Consider the following 14,789-nt stretch of genomic DNA (forward strand, 5'->3'; position numbering starts at 1 on the left):
CACACTATAACAACTCTAGTAAAGGGAGGGTGTAGATGACTAGACAAGAGAAAAAACATATATTTAAAGACAATATAAGCACACAAAAGAAGTAAAAACTTGCGTGAAATGGATGGTCTAACAGTGACAGTAACACAGAAACAAAACAAGGCCAAGGCTGTTACATTTCCCTCCCCCCACCCAAGACTCCTTACTGATTGTTACATGGTGCAAATTCACAAAAATTATACAACAGTGATACATATTACATTCCAAAATTTAAAATGAATCATATCTTCTACTATAAAACATTCTTCAATGCCGTTTAAGAGGTAATAAACGCCAACAATACACGTTAGCGTGGGTTAAGTTCGCTTTCCGCAATGGCCGCCATGACCTCCCGGTTCACGCTCAGCAGCGCGATCGATAATAGGTCATGCCCATTCATGGAGAGTGACCTATTTAAATTAGGGCTCACACGCTTATGCCTCAACGTACAACATTGAAATTAACAAATAAAAGAGATAAAAGGTTGAAGAAAAGACTGTGAGGAGTACCTAAAAAAAAAAAGATATACTCTTTAAATATAAAGGCTTGAACTTACCTTATTTTTAACTCCTTGTAACTCCGAACACACACAACCGATCCCGAAGTGGAAAACGCCATAATACGCGCCTTTCTTTCCTCTTTAATTTGATAGGCGGAAGTAATCCATAAATTGAAAAGAACACTATAAACGAAACAAAACAAATAGGTACCCCCCTCACGGGGCCCGATTTCTGACACAAAACGCGGCGGCCGCAGGTGAACGAAAATCTCGGGCCGCGCGGGCCGATATCCAAGTGCCTAAGTAAGCATGTCGATTCATGACTTCAAGAAGTGCTGTTTCTGTGCTGTGGTTAGCTCGATAGGCAGACTGGAATGGCTCTAACAGATTGTTTTCTTGTAATGATGACGAAGCTGCTCGAGGACAACCTTTTCAAGGATTTTAGACAAAAAAGGTAGATTTGAAACAGGTCTATAGTTCTTTAAGACATTCTGATGTAAGTTTTGCTTCTTTAGCAAAGGTTTTACAAGAGCGATTTTAAACAGATCTGGTTCAAGTGAGTTTGTTGTGATATATGTGGGGAAGCGTAAAATGAAGCATTCATGTACTTGTGTGTGAGGAAGATCATGCTCATATGAGTTTGTGATATATGTGTGGAAGAGTAAAATGAAACATTCATGTACCTAGATCTAGATCTATGTGTGAGTAAGATGTATGTGAGTCTGTACTGGTGGTTGTTCTTTTTAGTATGTCAATATAAACATTAGTTCTGTCTTAGGCCCACTGCCACTGTACAAAAGGAGTTCGTCTTTGCTTCTTTCCTCTTTTCAAACGCCTAGTTGTGCTTCAATTTGGGGGTGATGGTATGGGGTGTAGTGCGTGACGGTATGGGGTACATACCATGACAGAAAACCCGACACATGACGGTATGGGGTACATGTCATGACATGCGTCAAGTCTCGGATAGGGGTCTTCTTTGTCTTTATACACTATCTGACTAAAAACTTCACCCCACACCTACAGGAAAGGCTGGCCTCTCAACAAAACGAAATTTTGGGTCGATGTTTTTGAAAGAGCCGAAGTTATGGAAATACAAAAGTTCACTTCCGGAAATAGTCATCTCAAAACACTACTAAAGGTGACGGTATGCCGTACATAGGCTCTAGATCTAGCACAACAATTTTGTAGAGATAATATAAAAAATGACTAGTCACCGCCTCAAAACATGAATCTTCCTGGAAGGGTTCAGAAATCTGAAACATTTGCATCCCTGAACAAGGGTTAGGGTTACAAGATCTAGAATCTAGATTCTAGATCTAGATCTAGTATTGGGTATTTTTTTACTTTCCCTCCCATCTCACACTCAGCTACCAGTTGTCTATTTTATACTAAATATTGATGTGCTGAACACGAATATCAACTTCATTTCCGTCGCAAATAAATAGTTTTTGAAATATTTGACTGTTTTTAACCGAGATAGACATGGTAACGGTTTGGACCAAGGCAAGGGGGGCATGCCCCACTGGGGTAAAAGAAAATGTGGGGGGCTACAGGGGGTCATGCCCCCCTGTTTTTACCCAAAATTTTATATTTTACAGTTAGATTTGAAATTGTCTTGAAAATAATTGATTTGCGACAGTTTTAGTGGCTTTATGATGTGTGATCTGCAGCAAACAGTTCAAACAGTACAGCAGTTTGACCCCTGAAACAGTGCATCTGTGTGCGGGAGTGAAAGTAAAAATTTACCTAGTATTGAAGTAAAGTGTACTGTTGATGTAACTCGAGCCTCAGCCGCTATATTTTAGATCTAGACTCTAGATCTAGATCTAAGATCAAATCCATTTCTATTTGGTACGCCTTGTGAATGTGACAAAGCAAAATACGAACAAAATGGAAGGGTTTGGCTTCTTGGTCTTGAGTTTGAAGAAGAGTCGACAGTCTCACTCAATTTCTCACACTACATTACACAAAAAGCAAACATTGCATACTAATACCTTGAACTATCGTTATGAATCTCAAAGACAAATATATCACGAGAGGGAAATTCCTGACACTAATGAACCTACCTTCTGATCATTATTTCCCCCAAGGCCGATTTCTTCCATCTTGAATGAACGCGAATGAAATGAATTGTAATGTTTATGCAAAAGCTAAACCGTTTCCTTGAGGATATGGATGAATACTTGATAAGTATTACTTTATATGAATTTAGAAATTGTTTGAGTACAAAAATTATTTTTTTTCTTTTAAAGATTGTCAAATAAAGAACATTTAAGGCTAACTATTATTTTAAAAAACATTATTTTACATCATTGAACTGTGCAAAGGTATGAGGACATTTTTTAGTTCCTTACCGACCGAGCGTTTACAAATGGCGCAGGTTTCTTGGTGATTTTCTTCGAGCTGGGATGGACAGATTTCAGTGCCAGAAATTACTTGCGTAGTTTCATTGCATGGAGAATTTCCATAAAGCTGTTAATAAACAATTTGGCTATGTCTCGACCGTCGAGTGCTTCTGACACACCAGTGTCTGGCTTCTACAAACTGCCTCCGATTATTACAACAGAAGCAGATCGAGAATTTCTTAGCGATGTCAATTCTTTCATTGATGCAGAACTGAGTAAAGTGAACCACTTGGACGAGGAGCAGAGATATTTAATATACAAAGCAGTATTTAACAGAGTAAGTTAAATTTAGAGTCTGAATGTTAAAATCAGAGCAGCCAGAGAAGCAAGAAATTTAAAACGGTCAAATCCTAATGAGATTGGCCCAACAGACCACATCCTGTGTGGAACATTTTTCTCGAAAAGAATAATGCTTGAATGTTAAAAGTAAATCCATAATAGGATTTGACCAACAAACCATTTCATGTTTAGTTAAATAACCCACCACTTTAGAAAAGGAAAGGCGCTGCTTTGGCGAGCCGTGATCATTACAAGTTACATAATTACTATTATTTCCTTTACTTTTCTCTCTTTACCATGCTAGCTGCCACCTGCCTGTTACCTGTGGTAGCTAATAGGTAAACTGCTATCATTACCTTATCAATATAGGGAATAGTTTTTACAGACTCCCTTTTTATTTTACCCGTGTTGAATTTATTGCTTTAATTTTAAAGGCTCGGTCGAGCTGCACATATAGTGGGTCAAGCAGATTGAAATGATGAAATAATGGATGCAATATATGATGAGAAGAAATAGTTCTCCTTTGTGAAGAGTTGATTTTTGGTTTCACTGACAAATTTTCTTTTGTCTAAGGTCTAGATCTAGAACTATAGTCCGGGCAACACCCACTGGACAACTTGTCGACCTCATTACTCAGAAACTAAGTGGCGAATTGTCCTGATTTTTTGCATGTGCATCTGAATTCCAAAAAACCTAAATAATCTCAATTTCCGTGCACATGCGACAAATATAGAGATGTATTTTCTATATATTCATTAGTATTTAATTACAGTCTGCGCAGGGATTTTTTATTAGACCAAGTACGGTAGTGATCAGTGTTAGTTTTTTTGTTTGTTTAAATCTATTTTCTTTTTTATTTAACTGGCTGCATGAGCTGCAAGATTGAGTTGTTTTCAGTTCAGTAGTTAGTGGGTGACAGTGGGTTTATTTTTATAGACTCATTGTGATATACAATGAGTAAAATTTCTTTCATATCTTCCGTCATTGAGATCGCATGCGTTTCAATTTGCTGTCGCTTTTTCATTAAATACCATGGTTAGATTACTTAGTTTACAAACCCCAAAATTGTTGCCTTAAAATTACTGAACTATTTTCAAAAGAAAAAGCTGATCGAGGCCGTCTATTTTATTCTATAACAAATCCTGAAAAAGGACAAGACATGTATGTGTAAAAATGGAAGGGTGGGGGTGGGGGGGCTCTGCCTATGGACCTGCAAGGGGGGGGGGGGGGGGGGAGGGTGTGTCCAGTGTCATGCCCAAATTACAGCTTCAAATTTAGCACTCTGTTGACACCAGTTTTGGGGTTTGACCAAAGTTTTTTGACGAAACTTTTTTGACGAAACTGTATCCCCTCCCCCCTCTGAAATGTCTGATGGTTTTCGCATAGTACCGTGCTTGGTATAAGAAGTGTGAAGTGTGGAGTTAAGTGAGCAATTAATTACTAATGATTATATAGACAGCTCCTCTTTATTTTTGTCGAGTGTAGTCTTTTTTTTGTTTTCTTAAATTTACAGTGGCATTTTTTAAAAATGGTTTTATATAATATAAGGCCATTCGATGGAATTTGTGATATCTTGGAGAGATTGAATTTGACATGTGATTTGATTTTTTTTTTTTTGATGATGAAAAAATGATTGGCTTGTTTACATTTATTTATTCTTCTTCTATCCCGTGTTAGGGGCAACCGTGGGGGCTCCTCTGCATCTGACAACCAGCTCTCGCCATTTCTCTTTGTCCTCTGCAGCTTTCCTCAGATTGTCACCCATCGTCTTTCCTGTCCACTCTGTAATGTTGTCCTCCCATCTCCTTCTCTGCCTTCCGCTCTTTCTCTTTCCTTGTAGGATTGTTTTGGCAAGTCCTGTGGATCTTGTGACATGCCCATACCATTTTAATTTTCGTCTCTTCAAACTGTGGTTAGTAGATCTTCATGCTGTTAGTGATTCTATTTCTTTCCTCAGCATTTGAAATGTGGTCTTTGTATGAGATGTCAAGGAGTTTGCTTTAACATCTCATCTCTGTTGTCTGAATCCTTTCCTCTAATTCTGCGGTCGGTATCCACAACTCGTAGTTGTATAAAAATATTGAGATGACCAGTGAGCGCATTAGTCCGATGTTCGAGTTGGGCTTGATGTTTCTGTCCTTCCAAATAAACTTCAGTTTTGACAACACAGCTGTTGTTTGCGCGATTCTGGAGAGAATTTCTGGTCTTGAGCCTTCATCTGAGACGATTGATCCAAGGTATTTGAAGCTGTTGACGGTCTCAAGTTTCTCGCCCCTGACTTTGATGTCCACGTTGATGCCATTAGTGTTATTGGTCATTAGCTTGGTTTTCTCGGCACTGATCTCCATGCCATAGGCCGCTGAGGTTGTGTCCAGCCGCTCCACTAGTGTGGTGATCTCCTGTTCTTCTCCTGCTATCCCATCGATGTCATCGGCAAAGCGCCTATTAGTGATTGTCCTGCCTCCAATACTGATTGTTCCATTGTGGTCTTCCAGAGTGTCGGTCATGATTCGTTCTAGGAAGATGTTTAACTCATTCGCTACGCCGAGCAGTGAGGGGCCGCGCGGCTCAAGTGCCGTCAATACGCTAAGCCGCCCTCGGCGGCTCGAGAACCGACGTTCAATTTTAGCTTGGTTTCTATTCCAATCCACATATCCATGTTAAAATAAAGGTCATAATATAATGTTGATTTCCGGGTCAAGCGTTTCCACCGAAAATCGGAAGTTTTGATTCAGTTTTGAAGCACGATTTCGTAGTTAATTCGACTTTGTTTTATCGCGAAGCCCAAATTATAGCCCAGACACCAGTCTTAGTACTTTTACACAACAAAATGTATCATTATTTTGCTCACTAAAGAAATGTAGGACTCTTCTTTATAATATTGATACTATAGGACGCAAATTGCCGGTGCACTGTAATTGAGAAATCAATATTTTTGAGTGCTAGATCTAGGCCTAGATCTAAATTGTCAAAATATTTTTTCTCCCCAAAATCACTACTTTTGGGTGAAATTAATCAAAAAGTACCACTCAAGACATGTATAGGTTTATTCCAAATGCAATTCTGAATAATTCCATATAAGATACGCATATTTTTTTTTGTTTGTGATCCTTTTTAAAAAAATTATTTTAAAAATTATTGTTTTTCAATATCGGATGTTATGATCCAAATGTACAAATATTATGGAATGTATGTAAATAACTGCACATTTTTCAATATTTTCCTGTTCTATATACAGTTATGGTTATTTTGAAGTATCGTTTGACTAGGTGCAAACATATTTTTTTAGTTTCACCTGAGATTATACATTTTTTATTTTCCAATTTTATCCGCATCCAATCACAATTGTGTTGTATAATCGCCTCTTACAGGAACCAAAGTTGAAAAATACGCAAATAAATAATGCAGATGTATTATACAAACCACACTGAAAATGTTGGTATATAATATGTTGATATTTATTTGAATTTATGGCCCCCAAGACCTGTGAACTGCGCACTAGTCATCATCTCATTTCGCCCTCCCGAAAAGAATTCGTCCACAAGCCAAAAATAATACGTAGCGAATGAGTTAAGAGAGTGGGAGAGAGCAAACAGCCTTGCCTCACCCCGACCGTTGTCCTGAACCAATCCCCCATGCTGCCGTTAAGGTAGACTGCGCTGGAGGCCTTGTCGTATAGTTGTTGTATGACGTTGATCAGGTTGGCGTTGATGTTCTATTTCCTCATGGTTGCCCATTAGGCTGCATGCCAAATGCCAGACCCTGTTGAAGGCCTTTTTAAAATCTACGAAGATATGGTATAGGTTTCGTTGGTGTTGGAGGTACCTCTCGCACAGTGTTCTGAGGTTGAAGATCTGTTCTGTTGTGCTGCGCCCTGCTCTAAAGCCTGCCTGCTCTTCGGCAATGATCTTCTCTGCCTGTGGTTTCAATCTGTTCAGCATTATCTTCAACATAACCTTACTGGGGTGGCTTATTAGACTGATGGTGCGGTAATTCTGACATAGTTGCAGGTTACCTTTCTTGGGGAGTGTAATCACTAGTGATTGTGTCCATGGTGTCGGCCACTATCCTGTCTGCCAGATCTTGTTGCAGATGACAGTCAGAGCGCTTATCATGTCCTTTCCCCTGCCTGTATCAATTCTCCTTGGATGTTGTCCACTCCTGCTGATTTTCCTTTCTTCAGTGCTTTAACTGCTGCTTCAACTTCTTCTCCAAGGATTGGGTGGTTATCGATGTTGGTTGCTGGGGGAACGTTTAGTATCTCAGGGTTTCCCGTGGCTTTGTAGTTGTACAATTCTGAGCAGTATTCTGTCCATCTCTTCAAAATGTCTTGTTTCTCTCTCAGGCATTTTCCTTGTTTATCTTAAATGGTGGTGGTGTGCCCTTGTATAGTGTATGTCAGGTCCTTTACTAATTGGTGCATGTGCTTTTTTGCTGTTGTTCATCTTCAGGCTGCCTTCAGTTATTTGACATTGTTCCTCGATCCAATTTCCTTTTGCCCTTTTCATACTTTTTAAAATTTTTTGGCTGACTGCTCTGTACTCCTTGGCACCATCTGGTTGTTCCTTTTTCTCCTTTAGTTTTCTCCTTTTGTCACACAGGTTAAGGATGTCAGTTGTGACCCAGGGCTTATTGACTCGTCAGTGTTTTCCGAGGATCTGACTGGCTGTTTCAGTCACTGCTGTATTGAAGGTGTTGATCCACGTGTCCATGTCTGTGTCATTGTTGTTACCAGCATCAACGACAGTGAGTGGAGCACACTTTCCTCCTATCATGGCTTGGAAAGCTGCTGCTACTTCTGGGTCCTTTAGTTTTTCCAGATCAAACTTCACCCTTGTGTTTCCTTGCTTTTTAACCCTCTTCAGGTGGAGGCGAAAGGTCATCATCACAAGGTTGTGGTCGCTTCCAACGTCTGCTCCTGGGAATGTTCGTATTTTTCCCATTTTGACACTGGGCTGGAAGCGCTTTTTCACCATGATGTAGTCAATCTGGTTGTGATGTTCTGCACCTGGACTGTGCCATGTCCATCTCCGTGATGTAGTCAATCTGTGGACTGTGATGTTCTCCACCTGGACTGTGTCATGTCCATCTCCGTGATGTAGTCAATCTGTGGACTGTGCCATGTCCATCTCCGTGATGTAGTCAATCTGTGGACTGTGCCGTGTCCATCTCCGTGATGTAGTCAATCTGTGGACTGTGTCATGTCCATCTCCGTGATGTAGTCAATCTGTGGACTGTGCCGTGTCCATCTCCGTGATGTAGTCAATCTGTGGACTGTGCCATGTCCATTTCCGTGATGTAGTCAATCTGTGGACTGTGCCATGTCCATCTCCGTGATGTAGTCAATCTGTGGACTGTGTCATGTCCATCTCCGTGATGTAGTCAATCTGTGGACTGTGCCGTGTCCATCTCCGTGATGTAGTCAATCTGTGGACTGTGCCATGTCCATCTCCGTGATGTAGTCAATCTGTGGACTGTGCCATGTCCATTTCCGTGATGTAGTCAATCTGTGGACTGTGCCATGTCCATCTCCGTGATGTAGTCAATCTGTGGACTGTGTCATGTCCATTTCCGTGATGTAGTCAATCTGTGGACTGTGTCATGTCCATCTCCGTGATGTAGTCAATCTGTGGACTGTGTCATGTCCATCTCCGTGATGTAGTCAATCTGTGGACTGTGCCATGTCCATCTCCGTGATGTAGTCAATCTGTGGACTGTGCCATGTCCATCTCCGTGATGTAGTCAATCTGTGGACTGTGCCATGTCCATCTCCGTGATGTAGTCAATCTGTGGACTGTGTCATGTCCATCTCCGTGATGTAGTCAATCTGTGGACTGTGTCATGTCCATCTCCGTGATGTAGTCAATCTGTGGACTGTGTCATGTCCATCTCCGTGATGCTTTGTGTTGGCCACACATGTTTGTCAGCACTAGGTTGTTATAGCTGGCACATTCCAGGAGCCGTAGACCTCTTTCGTTTGACTCTGAGTTGCAGTATTGTCCACATGTTCCTTTCCAGTTCTTGTATGCATCCTTTCCAACTTTTGCATTCCAGTCCCCTTGTACAACGATGATGTCTCTTTTAGGCGTCTGGTCTATCACTTCTTGTATCTGGTCGTAGAAGCCCTCCACAGCCTCTTCATCAAAGTCTGACATCGAGGCATACACCTGAATGATAGTGATGTTGAATGGGACTCCCCTAAGACGGATGGTAATAAGCCGGCTAGAAATAGGGCGGCAGCCCATGATGGTATTCACGGTGTCTTTATGAATAAAAAATCCAACGCCATTCATATGCTTGTCCTCTTCTCCACCAAAGTACAACATGTGGCCTTCTTGTGTCGTGATCTCCCCAAATTTCTTCCACCGTATTTCACAAAGTTATTTACTGTTGTGGAACTACAAGTTTTTTTCACATCTTTTGTCCGTTCTGTGAAGATCTCTATACAGTAAGGAAAAAAACGTAAGTCTCAGCAGGATGTAGAGATAGTTGGGAGGGGGGGGGGAGAACTTCAATGAAAAAATGAGAAAATCATGAATAAAAGATGTTTTAAAGTTGGATTATAGGTACCATTATCCAAAATGAATGTGGTAAGCATCTCTTATCACATGGTGCAGAAAAAAAACAATTTAATTTCAGGATTTCATGTACAGTCAAGCCTGTCCTGATGGCCATCTGTCTGAGACAAGCACCTGTACAAAAGACCAACTCCCACTTCCCACTTCCCCTTTGCATTGTTCCTTTATGATGGCACTGCCCAAGACAATCACACTGAGAGAATTTGAAGAGATGGGTGACAGTGAAAGACTAGATAGTGTACGGGAAAGATCGGAACGTAGATTGTCTGAGAACATACGAGCAGAGAAATGAGTGATGAACTATGATTGCCAAAATATGCTTCTGGTGTGTCACTTGATGATGATAATTATGATCCAATACGTTTACCCTATTTGCTGAGTCATGCTACGTAAAGGTGAAAATTCTCTTCCAGTTCCTGTGAAAACAATCCTATCAAGAACAGTGAATTTTTTTGGGTACAATTCTTCTTTCAGGTTATTGAGCATGTTACAGCTTACAAACCAGTCCTGACTCTGATCAAAAAGGAGTATGAAGATACAATTGAGACTATCAAGAAAGGTCAACGCGAGGCAGCCTTTTTACAAGGGAAACTGAAGGCTATGGCTTCTGAACCTTCCACCCTTCGGAATTATAAGAAAAGGGCAGATGAGCTGGAAGAAAGGTCAGGCTTTATTGGGTTGATTAAAAAAGATAGATGGATGTAAAACAATAGAAAGGAACGTGTTTTCAAAAGTTATAAACGAATTTCAACGTTTTTATGTGTGCGGTAGATAAGTTCACCATTGATTATTGTGCATGGGTCTTGAAACCCGAAAAATTATTACTGTGATGAAACAATTTTTTCCAGTGTCTTATGTAATGTAACAGCGAACCCTTTAATTTTTACTCTTTTCTCCAAGCCACATAAAAATGACACCATAAAGTTGACCATTTGTTTAGTTTTAGATATGACTTTGACTGACAGTTTTTTGTGGGACTGGTCTGCTAGGATGGCTGTAGTGAAAAAAGATAACGAGAGGCTGGTGAAGGAACTGAAAGAGATCCAAGCTGCTCGAGTAGAAAGAGAAAAGAGACCAAAGACTGCTGAAGCCCCAAAACGACAGCTGAAAAAAGACAGTCGTTTGATACCAGGTAATTATCGAAACAGTGAAATTTGTGCAGGGTAGTTTGTACTACGTCATAGGGAGGCTAGGAAAGGGTCACTGTGTCTTCTAACCATGATTCCATTCTTTGCTGAATCCTTATAGGCATCTTATTCTAAGTTTTACATCAAAGCTCTTTGACTGGCAACTGTGGTTTAGAGGTGAGGCACTTTACCATTGCATGCAGAAGACCTGAGTTCAGTTCCTGTAGGGGGAGAATTTCTATTGAGTATCTGTCTTTTGTTGGGACATTGTATCCCTCTCAGCCTCAGTTGGCCCTGACATGCAGGGTGAAGCCTGCCTCCTATTTATTCTGTGTTGATGGGGGCAGAAAGCTCCAACATAATCGAAACAACATTTTGAGAGAAGAAACTGTTGTCTAATATATAAATGATATATATAAATGATATATGTAAATGATATGTATAAATGATTTATATAAATGATATATATAAATGATATATTCACTGGATGTGTCTAATATATAAATGATATATTCACTGGATGTGTCTAATATATAAATGATATATATAAATGATATATTCACTGGATGTGTTGAGGAATGTATTTGTTTTAATTTTCTTGATCAGGTCTCACCCTTGAAGAGACGACAGACATGCAAATTTTGCAAAGGAAATACGAAAGCTTAGATCGGCAGTTGAAGGAGTTGAACATTAGTTTGAGAGCTCGCTTTCTGCCCAAAACTCAAAAACTTGAGCTGAAGGAAACTTTGGACAACAAAGTCGCGTACCGAGATGACCTGCTCTGGCAAAGTCAGGTATGTACATTGTAGTTAACCTTACTCTTTGTCATCGCAGTGGTTTTGACTGTTGACTACAGCTGGTTGATAAGTTCTACCTTTGAGAATTCCTCTATGAGGATGGCCATGTTTGGTTGACTTCATAGACGTTTATGCAGTGGGGTGGGGTGGTACTGGAAAGGGGTGGCGCCAAGTCACCCATCTGCAAGGGTCAACTACACTCTTCCTTTTGCCGTTGTACATGCGTGAGCCAAAACAAAAACAATGGCAAAACCAAAACATGCTCCCATATTATCTTTACGTTGGTTGGGCAAAACCCGAGATAGATGCACTAGGATGTGCAAGTGTGATGCCTTGTTACTGTGTGATGTCTTGTGGGGGGGGGGGCCCAAGGCGACTTTGGCTGTCACCTAGTATCGCCCCTGTGCACATGTTCAGGGCTGTAGCTAGCATTTCAGCATCATCAAGTGAACATGAATAGCGTTTTCAACCTCAATTGTTTCTGCAAACAGATAAATCTTGTCCTTTATTTCACAGGATCAGAGCAAATTGTTTGTTGATCATCTTGGAATGCTTCAGGACTCTGTTATAGCATTTTATTGGCACACATCTTTAAATCGTCTTAGTAGTTCTGCCGTCCCATGTCATTCCCAAAATGTTTGTAAAGTTTTTCAATGGAAAGCTTCCGATCTTTTCCTTCTGATGTGAGAAGGATGTGTTGATGTAAGCGATCACTCGTTGACAGGTTTACAAGGCCAGGGGTCACAAGCTCAAGATTGCCTTGGAGGCATCTCAGGCATACAATCAGATGAAGCCACCGCACCAGACGGTGGGAGACGCTGTCATGATCGCTTTCCAGCAGGCCTCAGGAATGCTTAGAGCTGAGAGAGGTGATCTCATAGTGTTCTTTAAAGATCTCATAGTGTTCTTTAAAGATCTCATAGTGTTCTTTAAGTATCTCATAGTGTTCTTTAAGTATCTCATAGTGTTCTTTAGGGATCTCATAGTGTTCTTTACATGAGAGAGGTGGTCTCATAGTGTTCTTTAAGGATCTCATAGTGTTCTTTAAGTATCTCATAGTGTTCTTTAAGTATCTCATAGTGTTCTTTAGGGATCTCATAGTGTTCTTTAAAGATCTCATAGTGTTCTTTAAGTATCTCATAGTGTTCTTTAAGTATCTCATAGTGTTCTTTAGGGATCTCATAGTGTTCTTTACATGAGAGAGGTGGTCTCATAGTGTTCTTTAAGGATCTCATAGTGTTCTTTAAGTATCTCATAGTGTTCTTTAAGTATCTCACAGTGTTCTTTAGGGATCTCATAGTGTTCTTTAAGTATCTCATAGTGTTCTTTAAGTATCTCATAGTGTTCTTTAGGGATCTCATAGTGTTCTTTAGGGATCTCATAGTGTTCTGAACATGAGAGAGGTGATCTCATAGTGTTCTGTACATGAGAGGTGATCTCATAATGTTCTGTACATGAGAGAGGTGATCTCATAGTGTTCTGTACATGAGAGAGGTGATCTCATAGTGTTCTGTACATGAGAGAGGTGATCTCATAGTGTTCTGTACATGAGAGAGGTGAACTCATAGTGTTCTGTACATGAGAGGTGATCTCATAGTGTTCTGTACATGAGAGAGGTGAACTCATAATGTTCTGTACATGAGAGGTGAACTCACTGTTTCCTATTCTTCACAGAGGTGAGTTAACAATTTTCTTAGCCTTAGACAGGTGAACTCACAATTTTACCTTATCACAGCTGTTGCCAATTATTGAAACCGCAAATTTTGTTCATTTTATTTTGAATGTATTTATCATCATGTTTAGGTCAATTAGATACCGTATCTTTCTGGAGATATTCTTGTACATTTGAGAAGAGGAAAGAAATTGTTATTTCAAATAAGATCGTGCAGCTGTAAAGATAGAGAGAAGATAAATCAGTTAGTATGAACAAGTTTAACTGGAAGTATTAAAGACTGTTCACCGATCAGACCCATGTTGCAGATTATGTCGCTCAATCATAGTGATAACTTCACCGGAGAAGACAAAATGTCACATGTGTTGTGTGTTAGGGCTAGCAACACACTATGTGGTAGATGTGTTGTGTGTTAGGGCTAGCAACACACTATGTTATAGATGTGTTGTGTGTTAGGGCTAGCAACACACTGTGTGGTAGATAGGTTGTGTGTTAGGGCTAGCAACACACTCTGTGGTAGATGTGTTGTGTGTTAGGGCTAGCAACACACTCTGTGGTAGATGTGTTGTGTGTTAGGGCTAGCAACACACTCTGTGGTAGATGTGTTGTGTGTTAGGGCTAGCAACACACTCTGTGGTAGATAGGTTGTGTGTTAGGGCTAGCAACACACTCTGTGGTAGATGTGTTGTGTGTTAGGGCTAGCAACACACTCTGTGGTAGATGTGTTGTGTGTTAGGGCTAGCAACACACTCTGTGGTAGATGTGTTGTGTGTTAGGGCTAGCAACACACTATGTGGTAGATGTGTTGTGTGTTAGGGCTAGCAACACACTCTGTGGTAGGTCCTTCCCCCAACTCTCAATCTCTGACCTTCCATTTTTCCCTCCCAGAAAGAGCTGAGGGAGAGCAGGTGGAGACAGCTCAGGCCACGTTTGAGGACGATGACCCCAACAAGGAGAAGGAGGCAGAGATGATGTTGGAGTACATCGAAAAGTTCAACGAGCTGTTTGAGGATGGTCAGTTTGAGGAGGCAGCTGTCCACGCAGCCAACAGCCCGAAGGGAATCCTCAGGACACAAGCTACCCTTGCCAAGTTCAGAGGTCAGAGGGAACACTTGTTTTTGTCCCGACATTTTGACTGACCTTTGTGGTGTAGGGGTTATGTGATTTGACTTCTCATGCAGAAGACTTGGGTTTGATTTCCAAGTGGGGAAATATTGATCATTTCTTGGTCTTTTTGTTGGGATGTTGCATCCCTTCAGCCTGGGTTGACTCTGACAGGTCAAAACCGGCTTTCTAAACGATCTAAATTGCGTTGATAGGGGTGCAAAGACATATTCATTCGGTTCTTTCACAAAATTTTGGCATTTTTTTCCATGGAGATTATTTTGACATCCTCAACACCCCC

The 14,789-nt window shown here is 40.6% G+C and overlaps 2 protein-coding genes across 2 annotated transcripts in view; one reads left to right on the forward strand and one right to left on the reverse strand.

Annotated features, from left to right (window-relative positions):
* Positions 1-2,687, reverse strand: part of LOC101859124 (26S proteasome regulatory subunit 6B) — a 29,932-nt gene extending 27,245 nt beyond the window's left edge. Inside the window, exon 1 of the mRNA XM_005105971.3 lies at positions 2,593-2,687. Within this exon, the coding sequence (XP_005106028.1) occupies positions 2,593-2,631 (39 nt within the window). The 5' untranslated portion in view covers positions 2,632-2,687. The remainder of the gene's footprint in view (positions 1-2,592) is intronic.
* Positions 2,688-2,861: 174 nt separating this feature from the next.
* On the forward strand, positions 2,862-14,482 carry LOC101861066 (clathrin heavy chain linker domain-containing protein 1; the record flags this gene model as incomplete). Its single annotated transcript, XM_013086784.2, is given in 6 exon segments — positions 2,862-3,208; positions 10,263-10,450; positions 10,778-10,920; positions 11,522-11,709; positions 12,437-12,581; positions 14,273-14,482. Coding segments are annotated over 6 exon segments (1,063 nt in total), but the record flags the coding sequence as incomplete, so codon positions are not given.
* Positions 14,483-14,789: the final 307 nt, after the last annotated feature.

The sequence above is a fragment of the Aplysia californica genome, unplaced genomic scaffold, assembly GCF_000002075.1.
Source record: "Aplysia californica isolate F4 #8 unplaced genomic scaffold, AplCal3.0 scaffold00504, whole genome shotgun sequence".
NCBI lineage: Eukaryota > Metazoa > Mollusca > Gastropoda > Aplysiida > Aplysiidae > Aplysia > Aplysia californica.